Source organism: Mustela putorius, unplaced genomic scaffold (assembly GCF_011764305.1).
Source record: "Mustela putorius furo isolate JIRA1106 unplaced genomic scaffold, ASM1176430v1.1 tig00003875_pilon_pilon_pilon, whole genome shotgun sequence".
Classification (NCBI taxonomy): Eukaryota; Metazoa; Chordata; class Mammalia; order Carnivora; family Mustelidae; genus Mustela; species Mustela putorius.
In genome coordinates this window covers 3,525,870-3,543,774 of record NW_025422026.1, presented here as the reverse complement: position 1 = coordinate 3,543,774, position 17,905 = coordinate 3,525,870, and the positions used below count along the sequence as shown (strand labels likewise).

General features: G+C 50.8%; 1 protein-coding gene across 6 annotated transcripts in view; it reads left to right on the top strand.

The window, feature by feature from the left end:
* The window catches only part of SH3GL3 (SH3 domain containing GRB2 like 3, endophilin A3), a 131,492-nt gene that overhangs the window by 97,733 nt on the left and 15,854 nt on the right, over positions 1 to 17,905 (top strand). For all 6 annotated transcript variants that reach the window (XR_006602658.1, XR_200286.3, XM_045067242.1 and 3 more), the window contains 2 exons: positions 7,873 to 7,976; positions 9,027 to 9,136. Coding sequence is in view for 4 of the 6 variants with exons in the window: in XM_045067242.1 (XP_044923177.1) it covers positions 7,873 to 7,976; positions 9,027 to 9,136 (214 nt within the window). In the remaining 2 variants the exon portion in view is untranslated. The remainder of the gene's footprint in view (positions 1 to 7,872; positions 7,977 to 9,026; positions 9,137 to 17,905) is intronic.

Below are 17,905 nucleotides of genomic sequence, written 5' to 3'. Positions count from 1 at the left end.
TACTTGAGGCCACAGCCTGGTGGGTTTGCAGGGGAAGGGAAGGCCCATGTCATGGGGTGAAGTGCGGTTTTGCTGAGACTGAGATGGGCACTCTGCGAGGTGGTGGTTTGTGGAGGAACTGCTGCCCCGTCACCACGAACGTTCAGGATGTCAGAGTGTGGCCTCCGTTCAGCCGCACCCGAGTGCTGGTGGTTGAGCTCGGCCAGCGTGAGGGCCTTGACACAGGTCCCTCGTACATTTAAACTCATCCGTCACACTGTGATTCCCACCAGCTTTTATTCTGTGTGTCCACGGGAAGCCGGATGCATGGTACCCAAGAGGCACGGTCACCCCCACGGTCACGGGCGGCATGAAGGCTGGAGGCTTCCCTCCTTTGCCTCAAGGATGAGGCCTTCGGCGTCTGTTGCTGCCTGATGGGAAGAGTCTTCTGCCCCCTGCTTGTCCCTGTCCTAAACTTGGACTTGGCAATGCCCGGTGCCTTTTTGGCCCAGCTTTAGCTTTGGCCCCTGTTTGTTGACCTTTCAAACCTGTGCAGACAAGTCAGAGGATCGATTTATCTACAAACCCATGTTCTGCTTCCAGTAGCTCACGGAGAGGCGTATCAGGGTCTCGCATTTCCGAGTCCCGTCGAACAAAATGTATGAGCAGCTTTTGTGTGCTGGGGTGATGTTGTGGGGGAGTTACGTTCAGTGTTGACAAGACATTGATCCTGAAGAAAACAGTCTGGAAAATTCCCCACGTCCACAAAACCTGCGTGGGGAAAAGTTGTTTTTGCTGTGCTGCTCCTTTTAGTAGTTTATCAGAAGGTTTTTTACATCTTGTGGGAAATGGAAAGATGTGAGGCCCTCGGCTCTGTTTCTCCTGCTTGTTTCTTTCCGCTTAAAAATACCAATTTTCTCTCGAAACTGTCCCAAAGCCATTGGGAATTCTGGTTTTGTTTCGTCTCAGGTTGTCGTATTTGATTTTTCGAAGTGTTCGGCGCAGATTTAAACTGAGGTCGAACCTCGTGTGTCGGGCAGGCGACGGCCCCGCCTGCTTCTTCCTCCACGGAGCGCGATGATGACGGGCTTTTGCCAAGTCCTCCATTCAGGGCCTGCTTCAGTTTCTCTGAAGTTCCCCCAAGAGACCTGCTTTCCCTTCAGGGTCAAGCAGCAGTCAGGAGTGCTCCCTTCCTCAGGGAAACTCGGTCCCTGGTCCCTGCGCCGACAGTGACCTCCCAGCCAGCCCTGCAGGAGTAAGAGCTCGATCTTAACTCCAGCGCCGCAGGGGAACTGCCGTGCGTCCCCTGAGGTTCCTGGGGTGGAGGGCACCCCCGTTCACCTCTGGGGAGCCTGGGCTGCTCCCTCAGTTCCGGGCAGGGTCCACGCCTCCCCCGACAGGTGGTGCCGGCTCGTTTCGGGGATGGCCTTATGGCCTCTGCCCTGTCCTCTCACCAAAGCCCCTGGAAGCCAGCCACGCAGGTAGGAGGAGACCGGAATCCGAAGACGATTAAGGACTTCAGAGCCGCCCTGGAACTCGGCTCCTTCCCTTTCTCTGCCCTCGGCTCCGCATGCCGCCTTTAGCTGCTGGACTCAGCCGGTCCCCCTGCTTGCTGATTCTTGCAGGCGAGGCCAGCGCGGTGCTCGAGAGGTTGGCGGTGATGGCAGTGATGGTGACAGGGACGAGGGGCCCTCTGCTGAGTGACTCATGGTGCTGGGGGTGGCACCTGCTTTCACCGTTCCCCCCTTCACGGGCTCATAGTGGAGGACACTCGCAAGGCTGTTGTCGTCCTGTTCTCGGGGCAACAGCAGTCAGACCCAGAAGGACATTCTCTTGACCTTTGCTGTGTCGGCGTGTCTGGGCCATACCCAGGTGGCCTGGCAGTCCTGTGGATGAGGCATGGTCTAGAAAATCTCCAGTTCAGCCCTCGGACCTGACAGGTGGATGGGGAGGTGGTCGGTGTTTGGGGTTCAACAGCAGGTGACTCGGGGGAAAGACAGAGAACCAGGGCATGGGGGAGGAGGCGTTCACGGAGCTCTCAGCCCTGCCCTAACCCTTCTCTGCACCCAGGCCAGTCCCAGGGGCTCTGCAGCCCTCCGAGCCCTGACTTCCTGCTCTCTCTGGGTCACCAGCTCCTGCCCTGACTTTGCCACTCGGCCCCTTCCAGCTGTGCCTGCTGTGTTCTTGGTGAGGAGGCCCTGGATGGGGAGTGAAGCTTCGGGACGGCTGGGTTTTCCTCCAGGAGCTGAGCCTGCCACTATAGGTGGCCAGGGGTCTAACTTCCCAGGTAAACATGGGAGGTCTGTCCAGGGGATTGGACGGCACTTCTGCCTGGCCTGGCACCTGCTGTGGGGACTTCCTCCAGACACAGGTGGGAGATGCTGGTACCATCGTGAGCTAGAGGTTTGGGGTCAGAGCTGGTCGTCCCTCTGAGGAATGGACACAGAAGCCAGATTGGAACCAAGGGGCAGCCCTTTTCACCGATGAGAACATGCAGGAATGAAGCCTCCAGGCCTCCTGGCAGTGGAGCTGGAGGGGATGCCAGGGGCCACGGGTGTCCAGCTAGGACGTCTGCTCCTTCTGCCCTCAGCTGACGGAAGCCGCCCTAACTCAGCCCTCCGGACGCTCTCTGAGACACGGGGCCTCCGGCTGTGCAATGCTGGCTTTGGGGGCAGAATAAGCCATCCAGTGATGAAGGAATGTTCCCTCATCTCCTCCCCAGCAGGAGTGAAGATGGGCTGGAGGAGGGAGATGAGCAGAGCGCCGCGGTGGCGTGAGGGCAGGGGCGTGTCCGTGGCCCGTGTGGCGCGGTGCCGCCCGCCCATCTCTGCCGGGCACCGACGGTTCGAACCCCAGCGTGTCACTGCCCAGGGAGCAGCTGGCGTCGTGTCCGGCGCTCACGTCCTAGCCGTGGCGAAGGCTCTAGAACGGCTTCGCCAGATAACACCAGAGGTCCATCTCTTGCCTAGGGTTTTCCGGCTAACGGGCCGTTTGTGGGGTTTCAGGGGGCGTCTGCTCATCTGTCCTCACATCTGTGTTCTCCCAGCGGAGAGACAAACAGGCACAGCCGAACCAGGGACACATACCGGCCCCTCGCCCAGAGGACAGAACTTTCTGGAAATCTGTGTGGGCCGCGTGGGCCTGGGCCTGTGGTGGGACTCCTGCTGCCTCCTTGGCCCTGAAGTCTAGACCTTGGACCCCCCCGGGGCCGTGAGGCGGGCAGAGCAGGAAGGGGATCATGGCTTGCAAACCCATGTTCTTGAAGAACTCAGACGGCAGCAGGGCCCAGTTATTGCACATTCGGTGCTGGGTGCAGACACCCTGCTTGTCGGGGGCCCCTGACGCCCTCGGTCTGACAGAGTACCCCTACCCTGTGACGTAGAAGGAAGGAAGGGGTGACATGAGGGACCCGAATCGGTCACTCCGACGTTCCGGAGGAGACTGGCGTCTGTCTTCCTCTCTAGGTTTGGCAGAGTTGCGAGCGGGAGAAGCAAAGAGAATTCTCCTCTGGCCCCACACTGGGGTCCTCGGTTGTGCTGCCCGTCAGGGCCGGATTGGAGGCCTTGGGCATCTCCACCTCTCGCTCGCACGGTTAGCCTCTTCTTCCTGGCGCAGATGCAAGCCCGCAGGTGTTTGGGTCCCCCAGCGTTCCCGGGAGTCCCGGAGGACAGGCCTGTGGCTGAGCCCTTGGGACGTGCCTGGCTGGGACTGGCGGGGCCCCCCCTAGGAGAGGGGCCCCTGTGCCCACCACAGTCCGCTCTGAGGTGGGGGGAGCGGGAAATGGAGCAGGTCGGCTGCCGTGTTCACCATTTCTTGGGAACAGCGTATCCCCCGTACAGGCCTGCTAACCCCCTCCTTCTGTCTTTGCGGGAAGCTTATCCCTTCCCCTTGACGTCACGGAATGTAGGTCTTTGACTTTGGCAGGCGCCCGAGAGAGCACCTAGAAGACCCCCATTCCAGGCCCGTGAGGACGGACAGCTGCCTCCTGCCTGGGCATCCTCTCTCCGTCCCTGGGTTCCCACAGCAAGTGGGGTTTCTGGGTTGCAGATTCCTGGGTTCTTCCCATTGGTCCCAAGCGGCATTTTTCCGAAATTCATTCCATGGGACACGATAGGTCGCGCGAAGAACGTCTCTACAGTCAAGTGAGTTGGCAGATCCTCACATGGACAGAACTAGGTTTTCTTTTTTTTTTTTTTTTTTTTTTTTTTAAAGGCAGGCAGAGAGAGAGAGGAGGAAGCAGGCTCCCCGCTGAGCAGAGAGCCCGATGCGGGGCTCGATCCCAGGACCCTGAGATCATGACCTGAGCCGAAGGCAGCGGCTTAACCCACTGAGCCACCCAGCATCTCCAGAACTAGGTTTTCTGATCCCAAGAGTCTTCATGTGATAATGGGAGAAATTCATCTCGAAGAGATTCCTGAGACAGGGTGCAGCGGGGAGCATCTCAGACTTGTTCGACCAGAGGGCACGTCCAACACCATCGTTATCGCTGTCATTTCAAGGGACTGGTGACACGCGACATGGTACATTAGGAAAAACTGGGCTCCTGGAGAGAAGGTACCCAACGAGGAACAGACCACCTGATCTCTGATGTGGTCTCACTTCTGCTCAGCTCTTTGCCTCTGGACAGTCACTTGACCTACATGTGTCAGGCACCATGTGACCAACTTTGTGCAGGAAACCTAACTTTAGGAAGGTGAAGTGGAGAACGGAAGCCCAAAGGGCTGTGACCCAGGTCACTGAGTTAATTGCCTTGCTCCGACTTCCTCAGAAACACTGAATAAAGCTTTCACCCCATTAGCAAAGACATCTGTTTGTGCCCAGACTTCTGTCTTCTCCGAAGAGTGCAGAAGGAGTGGAGGTCTCTGATAGGACAGACAAGAGAACAACTTGGACAACCACAGTTCAGATTGATGCTCCCTCCATTGGGAATGTGTCGTTTTCCGTTGTGAGAGGGTCCGGGCGGCTTATCGAGTTCCAGAAGAGATGCATTTCCTTATCCTCACACACCAGGCACGCTGCAGATTTCGGGCGTCTGGGGGAAGGCGCTACCTGCTACCAACCCTGTCCCCTCTCCTCATGCTGTGTCCTTCAGGGTGTGCCTCTCTGCCCTGCTCTACTTGGCTCCCTGCTTCCATAACCTGCGGAGAGTGGACCTTTCTACATGATGCAGTCCTCAGAGACGTCCTTCCTCTGGGTTCAGTCCAGATCCTTTGCACTTGGTCTCTGGGTCACCCCAGTGGCCCAGATCTAATTCAAGGGTCCCTGGGGCCACAGCCCACAGCAATACGGGGACGTCAATGCTCTGTCTCCATCCGCAAGGGCTCCGGACCCCCAGCAGCCTCACATGCGTGTAATCAGCCGTGGGTTTGCAGCTAACAAGAGGGTCGTGGAGTGAAGAGCACCACGGGCGGCGCCCCGGAGAGACACGGAGTCTTGCCGCAGGGAAGGGAACCAGGAAGCCCGGAGTGGTGTGGGGTCTGCCGCAAAGCCCGGGTGTCCTCATATGTCTGCCTCTGCCTCCCCTCAGGGACCTCCTTCTTGGACTCTGACCTTCCTGCTTTGCTCTCGTAGGACCCGGTGATGATACCGGGCCACGCGGATAACCCGGTCGTCCTCTAATTCAGGACCTTTAACTCCCCCGCAGAGTCTCTCTTGCCACAGATTTGACAATGCCTTGGGCGTCTTTGGAGGCCCTTTTTCTGTCCGTCACAAGCTCTTTCTGGTTCCATGACCCCCTCCTACCCCAGTACCTTCCTCATCTTCACCCACCACTTGCCAGCACCGCGGCCTGTGTCTGGCCCCTCCCCGCTCCTCCGCTAGCTTACTGGGCCGTCCGAGCCTCTTGCTTCGGGCCCCTGGCCGGGTGTGAGCCATCCTGGCGGCGAGGGCCCTTTACCCTGAGCCGGGAGTGCCGTGTGCGTGGTGTGAACCCTTCCACGGTGCGTGGTCCCACTCTGCTCCCAAGGTGGCCCCAGCCAAGGGGCGGTGCCGGTCCCGGCCGGAAGCAGAGTTACCGCTGTCTTCACGTCCCAGGTGACCTTCCCGGAGTCAGCAGGCGGGTCGGCCAGATGGAGCGCTGTGGCCCGCGCAGAAACGCTCTGCCTTCTAGACGGGTGCTCGCAAGGCCTGGCTTTAGCGCTGCTGTGGTTCTGCCTGTCCGGGGGTTGATCCTGACCGGGGTCTGGGAAGCAGAGACCACCCACGCGCACCTTGCTGCTGATGGCCTGGGGACAGCCGGACGCCTCCGTTTCCTGGCCCAGGGAGGCACGTGAGCCCCTTGTGCTACCACGTGGCTTCCAGCAAGTACTTTGCAGTCTAGTACTGCCTCTCCTCCAGGCTGCATTGAGCACCTACTGTATGCAGGCCCCTGGCGGCACTTCTGTTCTCTCCCAAGGGGCCTTGGGATTTCTTTCCTTCCCAAAGTCAGCCATCGACCGAAGAGTGGCAGATGCCTCTCCAGGGTACAGAACTTGTCTGAGGCCCTCCCTCCCCGTGTGTTTCCAGGAATATTCATTTTCTCACTGCTCCTTTGAAAAGAGAAATGTCAAATGTATTTCAAAGTGGGCATTAAAATAGAAGTTGGCTTTACTCAAGGCAGCGAGGTGGGGCTCAGCTGGGACCCAGCCCGCCGCCCCCACCCCCTGCCCCACCGGGGAGCCCATTTCCTGCTGCTGCAGATTCTGCTGTGGTCGCGCTGGGCCATGGCAGGGAAAGCCAGAGAGGTGAACCTTAAGAAATCTGTAGAATTTCCGAGGGGCCTGGCTGTCTTTGTTGTGTTTATCGGGTTTGGAGAATTTAAGGCTAGGCTTGGTGCTCTTCCCACCCCGCAAATGTGGCAAAGTGAATGCAGCACAGTGGGATTTCCTGTTTGGATGCGGAGCACAGCCGGTCACCAGTGGGATGCTGTGGGTCGTAAGTGCTCGCTGAACCCGTGTTTCAAGTGGTGCGTGCGAAGGGAAGCAAGCATAAGGGCAGACAAAGCACGGTCTGTAGCAGCAGATGGAAGCAGCCTGGGTCTTGAAGGTTGGTCCCACGTGGGGGGGGGGGGGGGGGGGGTGATAATTGGGGCAGGTCTGTCCTCAAGCTGCTTAGCATGTGGGAATGACGCATAGGCTTTGGGGATGCTTTGGACGGATGAGGGGGGATTGATTTTGGTTTGTGTCCTTCTCTGGAGGGGGAGGTCACGGGGTGCTTCCCGGGGTCCTGATCACCCCAGCCCAGAGGTCCTGCATCCGAGGCTTGCCGACATGAGCGTCATGAGTCCTGCTTTTCTCCAGCAGCTGCTCAGGCACGCGGGGGAAGCCAGGAAGCCCCCACAGGAGACATGTCTTCCTCAATCCACGCACCCCCCGGTCTCGCAGGGTTTCTTATGCGATAGAGCTTTTCTACTTCAGCTTTTCCGTCCGCTGTGATCGGGTCACACATCTCATGAATGTCTCGATTCAAGGGAAGGAGAGATGCCAGCGGCTGTAGAGGTCATTCCTCTCAGCTGTTATGTTCATGGCCGTGATTTTGTGCGGACAGCAATGAGACACAGCGGGAGCTGCCAAGTCTTTGCCGTGGTGCCCTCCCCCGCCCCTGGTTTCCTTTCTTACGTGAGGACAGCTTTATTTACTTAGCTTCCTGGTCTGACTTAGAAGATGCCCGTAGAGACGTTTCACGAAGGAAGGGGTTCGTTGACTCAGTGTTGGCTTCCCATGTCATTAGAAAGGCTTTAGCTCCCACCCCTGTGCTCAGGTCCATGAACTTCCCAGCATAAAAATCTCCCGAGAGTTAGGAAGTGAAACAGACCAGCGCCGAGGACGACGCAAAGCCGGGTCCTTGGTGCTGGTCCCCGCACGCTCTCCCAGAACGTTACCCAGGCCTTGGCATAATTTTTCACTTTTGCCGCAGGTAGAACAAGTCAGCCAGTTGGCCGTGTTTGTAGAGGCAGCTCTGGACTACCACAGACAGTCCACCGAGATCCTGCAGGAGTTACAGAGCAAGCTGCGGATGCGGTGAGGGCCTCCACCCCAGCCAGCCTCTCCGTCTGTCCGTCCCTCCGTCCGCCTGTCCCTCCATCCACCCCTTCCCACCGCCCCATTCTGTTCTGAATTTTCTTGGCTGGCTTTCAGGGTTGGGTGTGCGACAGCCCTGAAGGTATTCTGTGACCTGTGTTCAGGGCGACCGGATGGAGCTGCTCACGCAGCAGAGTTGTCCCGGCTTCGATCCCGATTTGAGAGCCGGAGCTTGGGGTGGCGATGGCCTATAGGTCCTCACCAGCGGGTGGGGATGTGGAGAAGTGTGAGATGATACAGATGACGCAGAAAGTATGTCACTATCTGGGAAGAAGATGCGTTTCTCTTCCACCAGGACAGGGAGCAGCCAGGCTCGTAGCACTGACTTGGAGACGGACTGAGTCAAAAATACCTTCTGAGTGACCCGAGAAAGGTGGCTGTTGCCCTTGGGCCTTAACCATGACGGATTCTGTACTTCTCTGAAAATCAGTACTCTCACAGGTGGTAGGCACAGTAACCCCATTAATATAATGGGGTAAAAAAAAAAAAAGATCCCTTTCTTGACCAGTTTTGGTAACAGAATATTGTTTTACCTGGGATGATGAGAATGGATACATTTAGAGGCAGGTTTGCTTGAGTCGGTGGCAGAATTCTCAGGTGTGGCCGGTCCTCCACTCTTTTTGGTGGTGGGGGGGGGCGGGAAGCCTGCAGTGCTCACCCGAGCACGTTTGTGTATCTTTCTCTTTCTGTGAGCACAAGGGAGAAAAGGCAGCTGGTGTTGCTGGGTGCCCCGTAGGACCCTGACCCTCACAGGTGCCTCAGAGACCGTGAGAGGACCCCCTCCCTTCAAATACATAGCTGAAAAACTACACCGGGGACATCACACCTTTCACTTTGAGCTACTTGCGAACCAGCACGTAAAAGTTACCCCTTCCCGACCACCACCTCTCCTCCAAGTTCGTAAGCTCCCCCAGGCAGCACAGAAATGTACCCTTGGGGCCGTGGCGTTCTCCATGTGACGTCTGACTGGTCTTGATATGCGTGTTTCAGGATATCAGCGGCATCCAGTGTCCCCAGACGAGAGTATAAGCCACGGCCCATCAAGAGGAGTCCCAGTGAGCTCAATGGGGTGTCCGCCGCCTCGACAGCAAAGACGCCAGGTGAGATAACCATTCTGTGTAGCTCAGTACTTTGGGAGGAGGCATGGCCAGAAGCCTCTGCTTACTGCTGCATTCCGCCTGAGACCCTGAATATTTTTCTTTGGTCGTTTGGTGAATCCTACCGCCTGCTCCTCTCAGGAATGCCCCTTTTCCAGCTTCCTGGTTTGGGATACTTAGGTCAGGTTTCAAAAACTGGCACTTTGGTACGAACCCTGCCCCGTCTACAGACACAGTGTATATACATGGTTTTAGACTTTTTTTCAGGTTGTCAAATACAAGGTCGTACGCGGGGTATGGTTTGCGGCTTGCTTTCTCTTGGAGTTATTTCCGTGTCGGGCCTATAGATCTGTTTCTGTTCCCCGAGTTTTGAACAGCTTCATAGCTTTCCATTATATATACCATTTCCCTATTAACAGACACCAAGGTTGTTTCTTGTTACTTGCTGAAAGCAGGTGCTGTGTCTGCCTCCGTGGGCTGACGGGCATGTCTTCCTTGGAAGTTAGAGCAAATGCAATGTCAAACGGTAGTAGCAGATGACCTTCCCATGCGGCGCGCTACTCTGGGTGTAGTAATGCCTGTTTCCCCGTACCCGGGTCATTTGACTTCCATTTTTGCCAAGCACTCATGGGTAAAAAAGAGCATTCAATCTTAATTTGCCTTTCTGGGATAACCAGTCGAGAGGAACCCCCCACCCCACCCCTGTAGTTTCGTTTGCCATTTGTATTTTCTTAGGTCTGAACTGTCTGTCCGTGTATTCATTTCTCCTGTCAGTTGTTTACTTTGCTGTGTTGATTCATTCGCAGTCTTTACATATGGGGATAGTCATAGGTTTTTCACCTCTAGTTTATAGTTGCGTTTTTTTTTTTTAAGTTTTATTTATTTAAGTGATCTCTACACCCAACGTGGGGCTTAAACTCATGACCCTGAGATCAAAATGTGTTGCTCTTCTAACTGAGCCTAATAGGGGCCCCTACTGTTACGATTTTAGAGTTCTTTATATATTCTGAATATAAGTCCTTTGATGAATCGGTGGCTACAAATGTTTTCTTTCACTCTGTAGCTTCTTTTTATTCTCCTAACAGGGTTTTCGACAGATCAGAGTTTTTAGTTGTGGTGTGAAGTTCAGTTTCTCATTTCTTCCTTTTAAGATCCCGCTTTTGGTGTCAAGTCTGAGCTTTCTCTGTCTGTCCCTGAACAAGTTCTCCTGTGCTTTTTCCCCAGAGTTGCACACATTTACATTTCAGTCCATGACCTACTCTGAGTTAGTTTCTGTACGGGACGGAAGTCCAAATTCACTTATTTGCCCACGGATTTCAAACTGGCTTTCTGTAACACAATGCCTGTGGGATTTTCTTCCAACACTGTTGTTATCTTTTGAGATTTTTTTTCAATTAAAAAATAAAAATGATGGGACTAATATATGCATATAGTTCCAGAAAGAAAGAAACAGGCTTTTTTTTTTTTTTTTAAGATTTTATTTATTTGCCAGATAGAGAGGGTACACACAAGCAGGCAGAGCAGCAGGCAGAGGGAGAAGCAGGCTTCCTGCGGAGCAAGGAGCCCAAAGCGGGACTCGATCCCAGGACCCTGGGATCATGACCTGAGCCGAAGGCAGCGGCTTAACCCACTGAGCCACCCAGGTGCCCCTGCTACCAGGCTTTTAATGAAAAGCAGCTGTCTCCCTTTCTGCCCTCTCCCCATCTTCATTTCCTGCTCTCAGAAGAACCCACTTTCAACCCTTTGGTATTTAGCTCCATTGTTCGAAATGATACACTTTTATTGCTAGTTCTTAATGTTTTGGTTTGGGGTAATATCTGTGATTTCCTGAGACGGCAATGAAGACTGTGCTCCCCGTCCTCAGCCTCCCGTGTACTTGCCCCGCTCCCTCCTCCTCCAAGTTACTCAGAATCACTGTTTTCATCGTGGTACCATCATTTTGACCACGCACAACTCCCCACCCCACCTGTTATGTTGAATGTTGCCTCTACTTCTTGGTGAAGACATGGGCAGCCCCGTGACTTACCTGGCTCCTCTTGGGTAATGGACATCTTCCACGCACTTGAGTGTATGTTTGCAGGATCTTGATTTCAAGCTGGGCTCTCCCTCCTCAAACTCCGGCTTGTTGTAGGGAAAAGATCAGTGTCAGCAAAGAGATGGGAGCTGGCTTCTCTCTTTCTCCATCCACTGCTTCTGTTCTTAAAGCTCCAGGGAGCACATTTCAAGCTCTCTTATGGGTCTTTTTTGAAAGTCTCCCTCGACTTGATGTGAAATAGGGAAGAACATAAACAGCACCCCGACCCTCCTTCAGGCTCTCCCCAAGTTTCTCTAAAAACCCTTTCTGATCTCCATCTCCTGACCCATCTGTAGCATAGACAAGGTTGGGATTAAGAGTCATGGAAACTGGTTTCCCATCTCTTCTGATCTGGTATGTGTCTTTGCGATATCCACATGGTGGTCTCCTGCTGATCCTTTTAGTTTTTTTTTTTTTTTTTTTTTAACAGTTCTGCAGCCTCAGTGGTAACTTCCATTTTTATATCCTCTATCAATTATTTATGCTGTTACGAGAATAAAATTAATACTCAAGCCGTATCATGCTGTGTACTACCATTGTGTACCCATTGTCATTCAACTTTTTATAGTGGGTTACTCTAGCTTCATCCTAAGTCTTGAAGTTGGGTGGTGTTAGTCCTCTAATGTTGGTCTTTCCCAAAGCTCTTTGGGCCGTTCTAGTAGCTTTTCTATGTGAATTATGGGATTAGCTTTTCAATTTCTCTAAAAGAAATCATGCTTAGATTTTGATTTGGTTGAGATTGAATCTATAAATCAATTTAGTGGGGATTTACAGTTTAACAATATGGAGTTTTCCAGTCTTGAACACAGTCTATTTTCCACCTCAGTTTTCTTAATTTTTATCCTGCCATGCTTTGCTGTTTTTTAGCAGATAAGACTTAACACAGTTTTAAATCAGTCTCCCAGTACTTCATATTTTTCATGTGACTCGAAACATCATTTTTAAAAAATATCAGTGACCAATTTTTTATTGCTACTGTGTAGGCATACTGCTGATTTTTATCTGTTGGTCTTTCCTGTAGATTGTTGACTTTGCCTTGTTGTACCTGCTTTTACATTGCCATGTTGCCGAATTCACTTACTAGTTTCAGCAGATTTTTTGTAGATCCTGTAAGTTTTTCTATGGAGAGGATCACGTCATCTGCAAATAAAGACTTAATGGATGTCAAGATGCCTTTAACTATTTTTGTTGCCTTTTTGCATCTGCTGGAAGCTCCAGTATCATGTTGAATAGAATAGTTGGTGTGTACCTGCTAGTTTTTTCTTGATATGAGAGGGGGGTAGCCTTCAGTATCTCATAATTAAGTATGATGTTAGCTGTAGGTTTTTCATAGATGCTTTTATCAGATTGAATTCTCTTCCCATCATAGTTTGCTGAGAGCTTTTATTAGGAATGAATTTCTTTGGCATCTGTGGAGATAATGTGTTTTTTGTTTTAGTTTGTGAACGTGGTGAGTTATGTGAAATTAATTAAAGCAGTCTTGTAGTCATGGGATAAACCCTTTGTGAGAAAGGTTTGTTTTTTTTTTTAAATAAACTTAATTTTAGAATAGTTTTAGATTTATAGAAAAGTTGAAGAGATAGTACTTATCATTCCTATATACCCCAAACTGTTCCCCTCTTACTTTTTCCCCTTATTATTAACATCTTACAAGTTTGGTACATCCAGTGAACCTGTATTGATACAGTATTAATAACTAAAGTCTGTACCTCATTCAGATTTTCTAATGTTTACCTAATGTCCTTTTTCTGTTCCAACATCCCATCGAAGACACCGCCTTACCTTTAGTCATGATATCTGCTTATAATCCTCTTGGCTATGACAGTTTCTGAGACTTTCTTTTGTTCTTAAGAGCTTGGCAGCTTTGGGGGGGTCACAGTCAGGTATTTTGTAGAATGTTCCTAGTTGAGATTTGTCGATATTTTTTTCGTGATGAGACTGGGGATATGGAATTGGGAGTGTGGAATTGGAAGGCCACAGAGGCCAAGCGCCATTCTCCGGGTATCAACCTGAATCATTACTATTGATGTTAATTGTATCGATGCTTCTGCTGGCCACCTGGCTGACGCAGTGCTTCTTGTCAGCTTTCTCTGCTAAAGTTGCTCTATAAAATAAATGTTTCCCTGTGCAAAAGTTTTTAACTACAAATCAAATTACCCTGTAAGTATGAGGCTGTTGAGGTTATCGGTTTCTTCCTGAGTGATCTTTGGTAGTTTGTGTCTTTCATGGCCTTTGTCCATATCACCTAAGTTGCCAGATTTACTGCATAAAGTCTTTTATATATTCCCTTATTTTCCTTATGAGAGATAGAGACTTTGTAGTGATGCCACTGTTCTCGATTCTGATCGAAAATTTGTGTCTTCTCTCTACCTCTGGATGTATCAATCTCCCTGTCTTCTCAAAGAACCAGTTTTCTGTTTCATTGGTTCTGTCACTTGCTGTTTTCTGGCTCATTGAGTTTCACTTTGATCTTTATTATTTCCTTCCTTTTTTGGATTTTGCTTGCTCCTCCTCATCACATTTCTTAAGGTAGAAGCTGAGGTCACTGAGTCCTTTCGTCTACCCCAATCTGTGTGTTGAGTGCTGGTTTTTCCCTTGAAGCACTGCTTTAGCAGCATCCCATAGATCTTGGTATGTTGTCTTCATTTTCATCCTCTTCAGAATAATTTCTAGTTTCATATTTGATATCCTCTTGATCCCATGGTTTATTTTGAGATATATTATTTAGTTTCCATATGTTTGGGGGATTTTCCATATCTTTCTGTTTAGGTTTCTAATTAATTCTATTTTTCTTAGATAACAGACTCTGTATGACTTGTACCCTTTAAAAAATTTTTTTAATTTTTTATTTTTTTATAAACATTTATTTTTATCCCCAGGCGTACAGTTTGTGTCTTTCATGGCCTTTGTCCATATCACCTAAGTTGCCAGATTTACTGCATAAAGTCTTTTATATATTCCCTTATTTTCCTTATGAGAGATAGAGACTTTGTAGTGATGCCACTGTTCTCGATTCTGATAGAAAACTTGTGTCTTCTCTCTACCTCTGGATGCATCAATCTCCCTGTCTTCTCAAAGAAGACGCCAGGTTTACACACTTCACAGCACTCACCAAAGCACATACCCTCCCCAGTGTCCATAACCCCACCCCCCCTTTCTCCCAACCCCCCTCCCCCCAGCAACAAGATGGGATTGGGAGGGAGACAAACCATAAGTGACTCTTAACCTTTAAAATTTTTTGAAACTTCCTTTTGATGGCCCAGGGTACGGTCCATCTTTGTAAATGTTCTTCCCTTGAAATGCGTGTGTGTTCTGTTCTTGTTGGGCGAAGGGTTCTGTAAATGCCAGTTTGGTCAAATTGTTTGATAACGTAGTTCAAATCACTTGTACCTCGTGGCTATTTTGTCTAGTCTTTTCTATTAATTTTTAGGCAGGGGGTGTTGAGGTCTCTGACTGTAACTGTGGAGTTGTCTCTCCCTCCTGGCAAGTCTATTGGAATTACGAGAAGATCGGTGTACCCCCTCCCTTCCCTTTGTTCTCACTGACCCTTTCAATCTGATTACTCATACTGTTTTTAGTGATGGGAGATCTTTTTTTAATGCTTTAAGTAGCCTGTTTGATTCTCTCTGATTTTTTCTTTTCAAAGTCCTATTAGATGTTGAAAATGTGTCTTTTCTCTTTGGCTCATCTTTTCCTTCTTGCTCTCTAGATCTCTGTTCTTTTTACTTTGTCTTCAGAGAAAATTTCACCTTGTGAATTTTATTCCTTGTACGCATTCATTTACGTAGCCCATCAGTTGAATTTCTTTTTCCAACTGAATGAACTTAAAATCACACAAATTTATTGTCTGTCTTACAGTTCTGGAGGTGAGAAGTCCTAAAACCAAGGTGTTGGTGTTCCCTTGAGAGGCTCTGGTGAAGAAGCTGTTATCTTGTCTCTTCTAGAGCCTTCTAGAAAGCTGCCTTCTCTCCTCGTCCTTTCTCTTCTAGAACCTTCTAGAGGCTGCCTACATTCTGTGGCTTGTGGCCCCTCATTCCATGTTCAGAGCCAATGGTGGACCATCTTCCAAGCTGTCTGACTTGTGTTTGCATTATCATATCACTTTCTCTGCCTCTCACCCTCCCGGCTTCCTCTTCTAAGATCACTTGGGATTACGGCTGATAAAACTAGGCCCGCCCACATCCTTCAGGTCTCGGTCCATCTCAAGGTCTGTAATTTAATCACATCTGCAGATCCCTTTCTGCCACGTAAGGAAGGAATCCACGGATTCTAGGATGTGGGCGGGGGGTGGGAAGATGGTTATTACTCTGCTTATCACACAGTTTTTTAGTTTTTTAGTCAAATTTTTTAGTTTTAACATGTAATTTGATAAGTCCTTAGCTTCCTCACATCCCTGTAAGGGACCCAGGGATGCTGTGACGAGAGAGGTGCGTTGGTTTCTGGTTTTCTGGGTGTTTGCCTCCTCACTGCCTCAACATTCTGGTCCAGGTCCCTGCCCTCGTGACTCCTTCCTGGAGGTGGATGCCTGGGCCCCCCGGTGCTTGGTGTGGACCTGGGGTGGGAGGGCTCACCTGGCTGCTCTGTTCCCAGAATGCCGGCCAGTCGTCCAGCTTGCAGCCCGCACCGGCTCTGGGCCTTGGGCGTCCTCGGGGTCCGCTTCTGGAGCATCCCTCGTCGGGAACCGCTCGGGCTTTGTACCTTCCATCTGCACATCCTTTCTTCAGCTGTTCCGCACATTCCTCATGATTTCTGGTCCTCCAGCCGTGTTCGGTCTTGTTTGCCAACATCCCCTGGAAATTTTAAAAATTTCGTTTTACGAGAGATGGAGATTCGAGATTGGAGGACAGGCTGCCAGCCTGTCCAGCCTCCCTCGGGTCAGTCACATGTGTCCCCCTGGACACGTCTCCCTGCTGTTTGCCATCCCAGGGGTATTTGGGCGCCCAGGGGCCACACACATGAAGAACCTTCAATCATATCCTAAGACGATTATTTTCTTTTCTCAATTCTTTTTTCATCATTCTGAGTTCAAGGAGAGAAAGCCACAGTGTTTACTTAGATGGGAATGTTTTTAATGTCAGATTCTAGCAGACGAGATAGGCGTTGGCCTGAAAGCCTTTTGCAGGCAGGAGTACCCAGCTTGAATTGAACAAAATTGTCTAGTTTGGGGCGCCAGCGTGGCTCCATCTCTTAAGCGTCTGGACTCTGGATTTCGGCTCAGGTGGTGATCACGGGGTGGACAGATGGAGTCCTGCATCGGGCACCACACCGGGGTCAGAGTCGGCCTGAGGAGTCTGTCTCTCTCCCTCTGCTCCTCTCCTGCTCACGCTCCCTTTCACACTCTCTCTCCTTAAAAAAAGTTTTGTTTTTTCCATCATAATTAGTCTCCCCGTTACATTCTCTATGGTACGTGGCATGAGTTTCCATTTTACATCTTTGATGTACTATTTCATTTAAAGTTATTTGCTCTCTCTCTCAAAAAATATAGTAATAATAATAATAGTAATAATAACAATAATAATTCGCTGGATGCACCAAGCTGCAGCTCGTGCACACTCACGTTTTGTTCTATCCAGCTTTTTCTTTCGAGCTACTGGTATGTGATACGCTTTCAAAGTCACCGTAGGCCACGGTTTCACCAGATGTTCTGCCACGCCCTAACGAGGGTCAGTGGGCTTCATGCCTGTTACACCTGCTTCCTCCTCCCTGCCCGCTCACCGACTCCGCACCCCGTGCTTGATGGTGAGGACACCCCACTGCTGCCACTAGGTTGTGTCAGGTCGTAGTTACTGCTCCATGGAGACTCCAAAAAACAGTGGTTCAGAAGGTGGAGATCAAGGCTGGGAGCCCAGGCTCGAGATTTCTCCTTAGGAAATGGGCTCCAACTGGCTCACCTCACTTCCGCTCCCAGCCTGGCGAGAGCAGCGTCCAATGGCGACACCTCGCTGCAAAGGCTGGGGAAGGGGGGAGGGAAGCCAGAAAGCCACATCCTAGCCGGGTCCATATTCCTGGGGAAGAAAGCAAGCGTGGGTTTTGGTGGTTAGCTTGTGGCTTCTGCCGCAGACACATACGACACCTTTGTTGAGGAAGACACATCTGTTCTCTCTCTCCCTGACCTCTCTGTGGGGTCCCACATGATTCACTTCCGTTAGAGTGTGGCCCCGCGCCTGGGCCCGCACTGCTGGTGGGGACGCATAGTAAGGTAACTTAAAGAGTTGGCAGATGTCTTGTGTCAGGGGTTAAGTGAAAAATCCTTCACGCTTCATGGGCTCTATGGCCTCTCTTGTAGCCCTGTAACTCAGTCAGAAGTGCCCGTAGACAATCCGAAAATGAATGCGCAAGGCTGTGTCCCATTAAAACATTATTTGGCCTGCAGACCAGAGTTTGCCGAGCCCTGGGGTGACTCACTGGGAAATCCACTGAGCAGTGTCTATCAGAATTAATGAAAATGTTCATGCTTTCTCAGTGGCTTCATTCCTGGAAATGTATTCTAAGGAAATAATTTAAGCAGTAGCCTACCTGTCCTTCTGTTACAGCACTGTCTAGAGACGTGACAAGCCAGACGTGAAAATAACACAATGACCGGTGTTTGTTTATATGTATTTGTCAGTAGTAGGATACCGGTTAAGGAGATGTGGAACATCAAATGGGACCTCATGCAGCCATCCAAATGCACTGGAACGGATGTTATGTAGAAACGT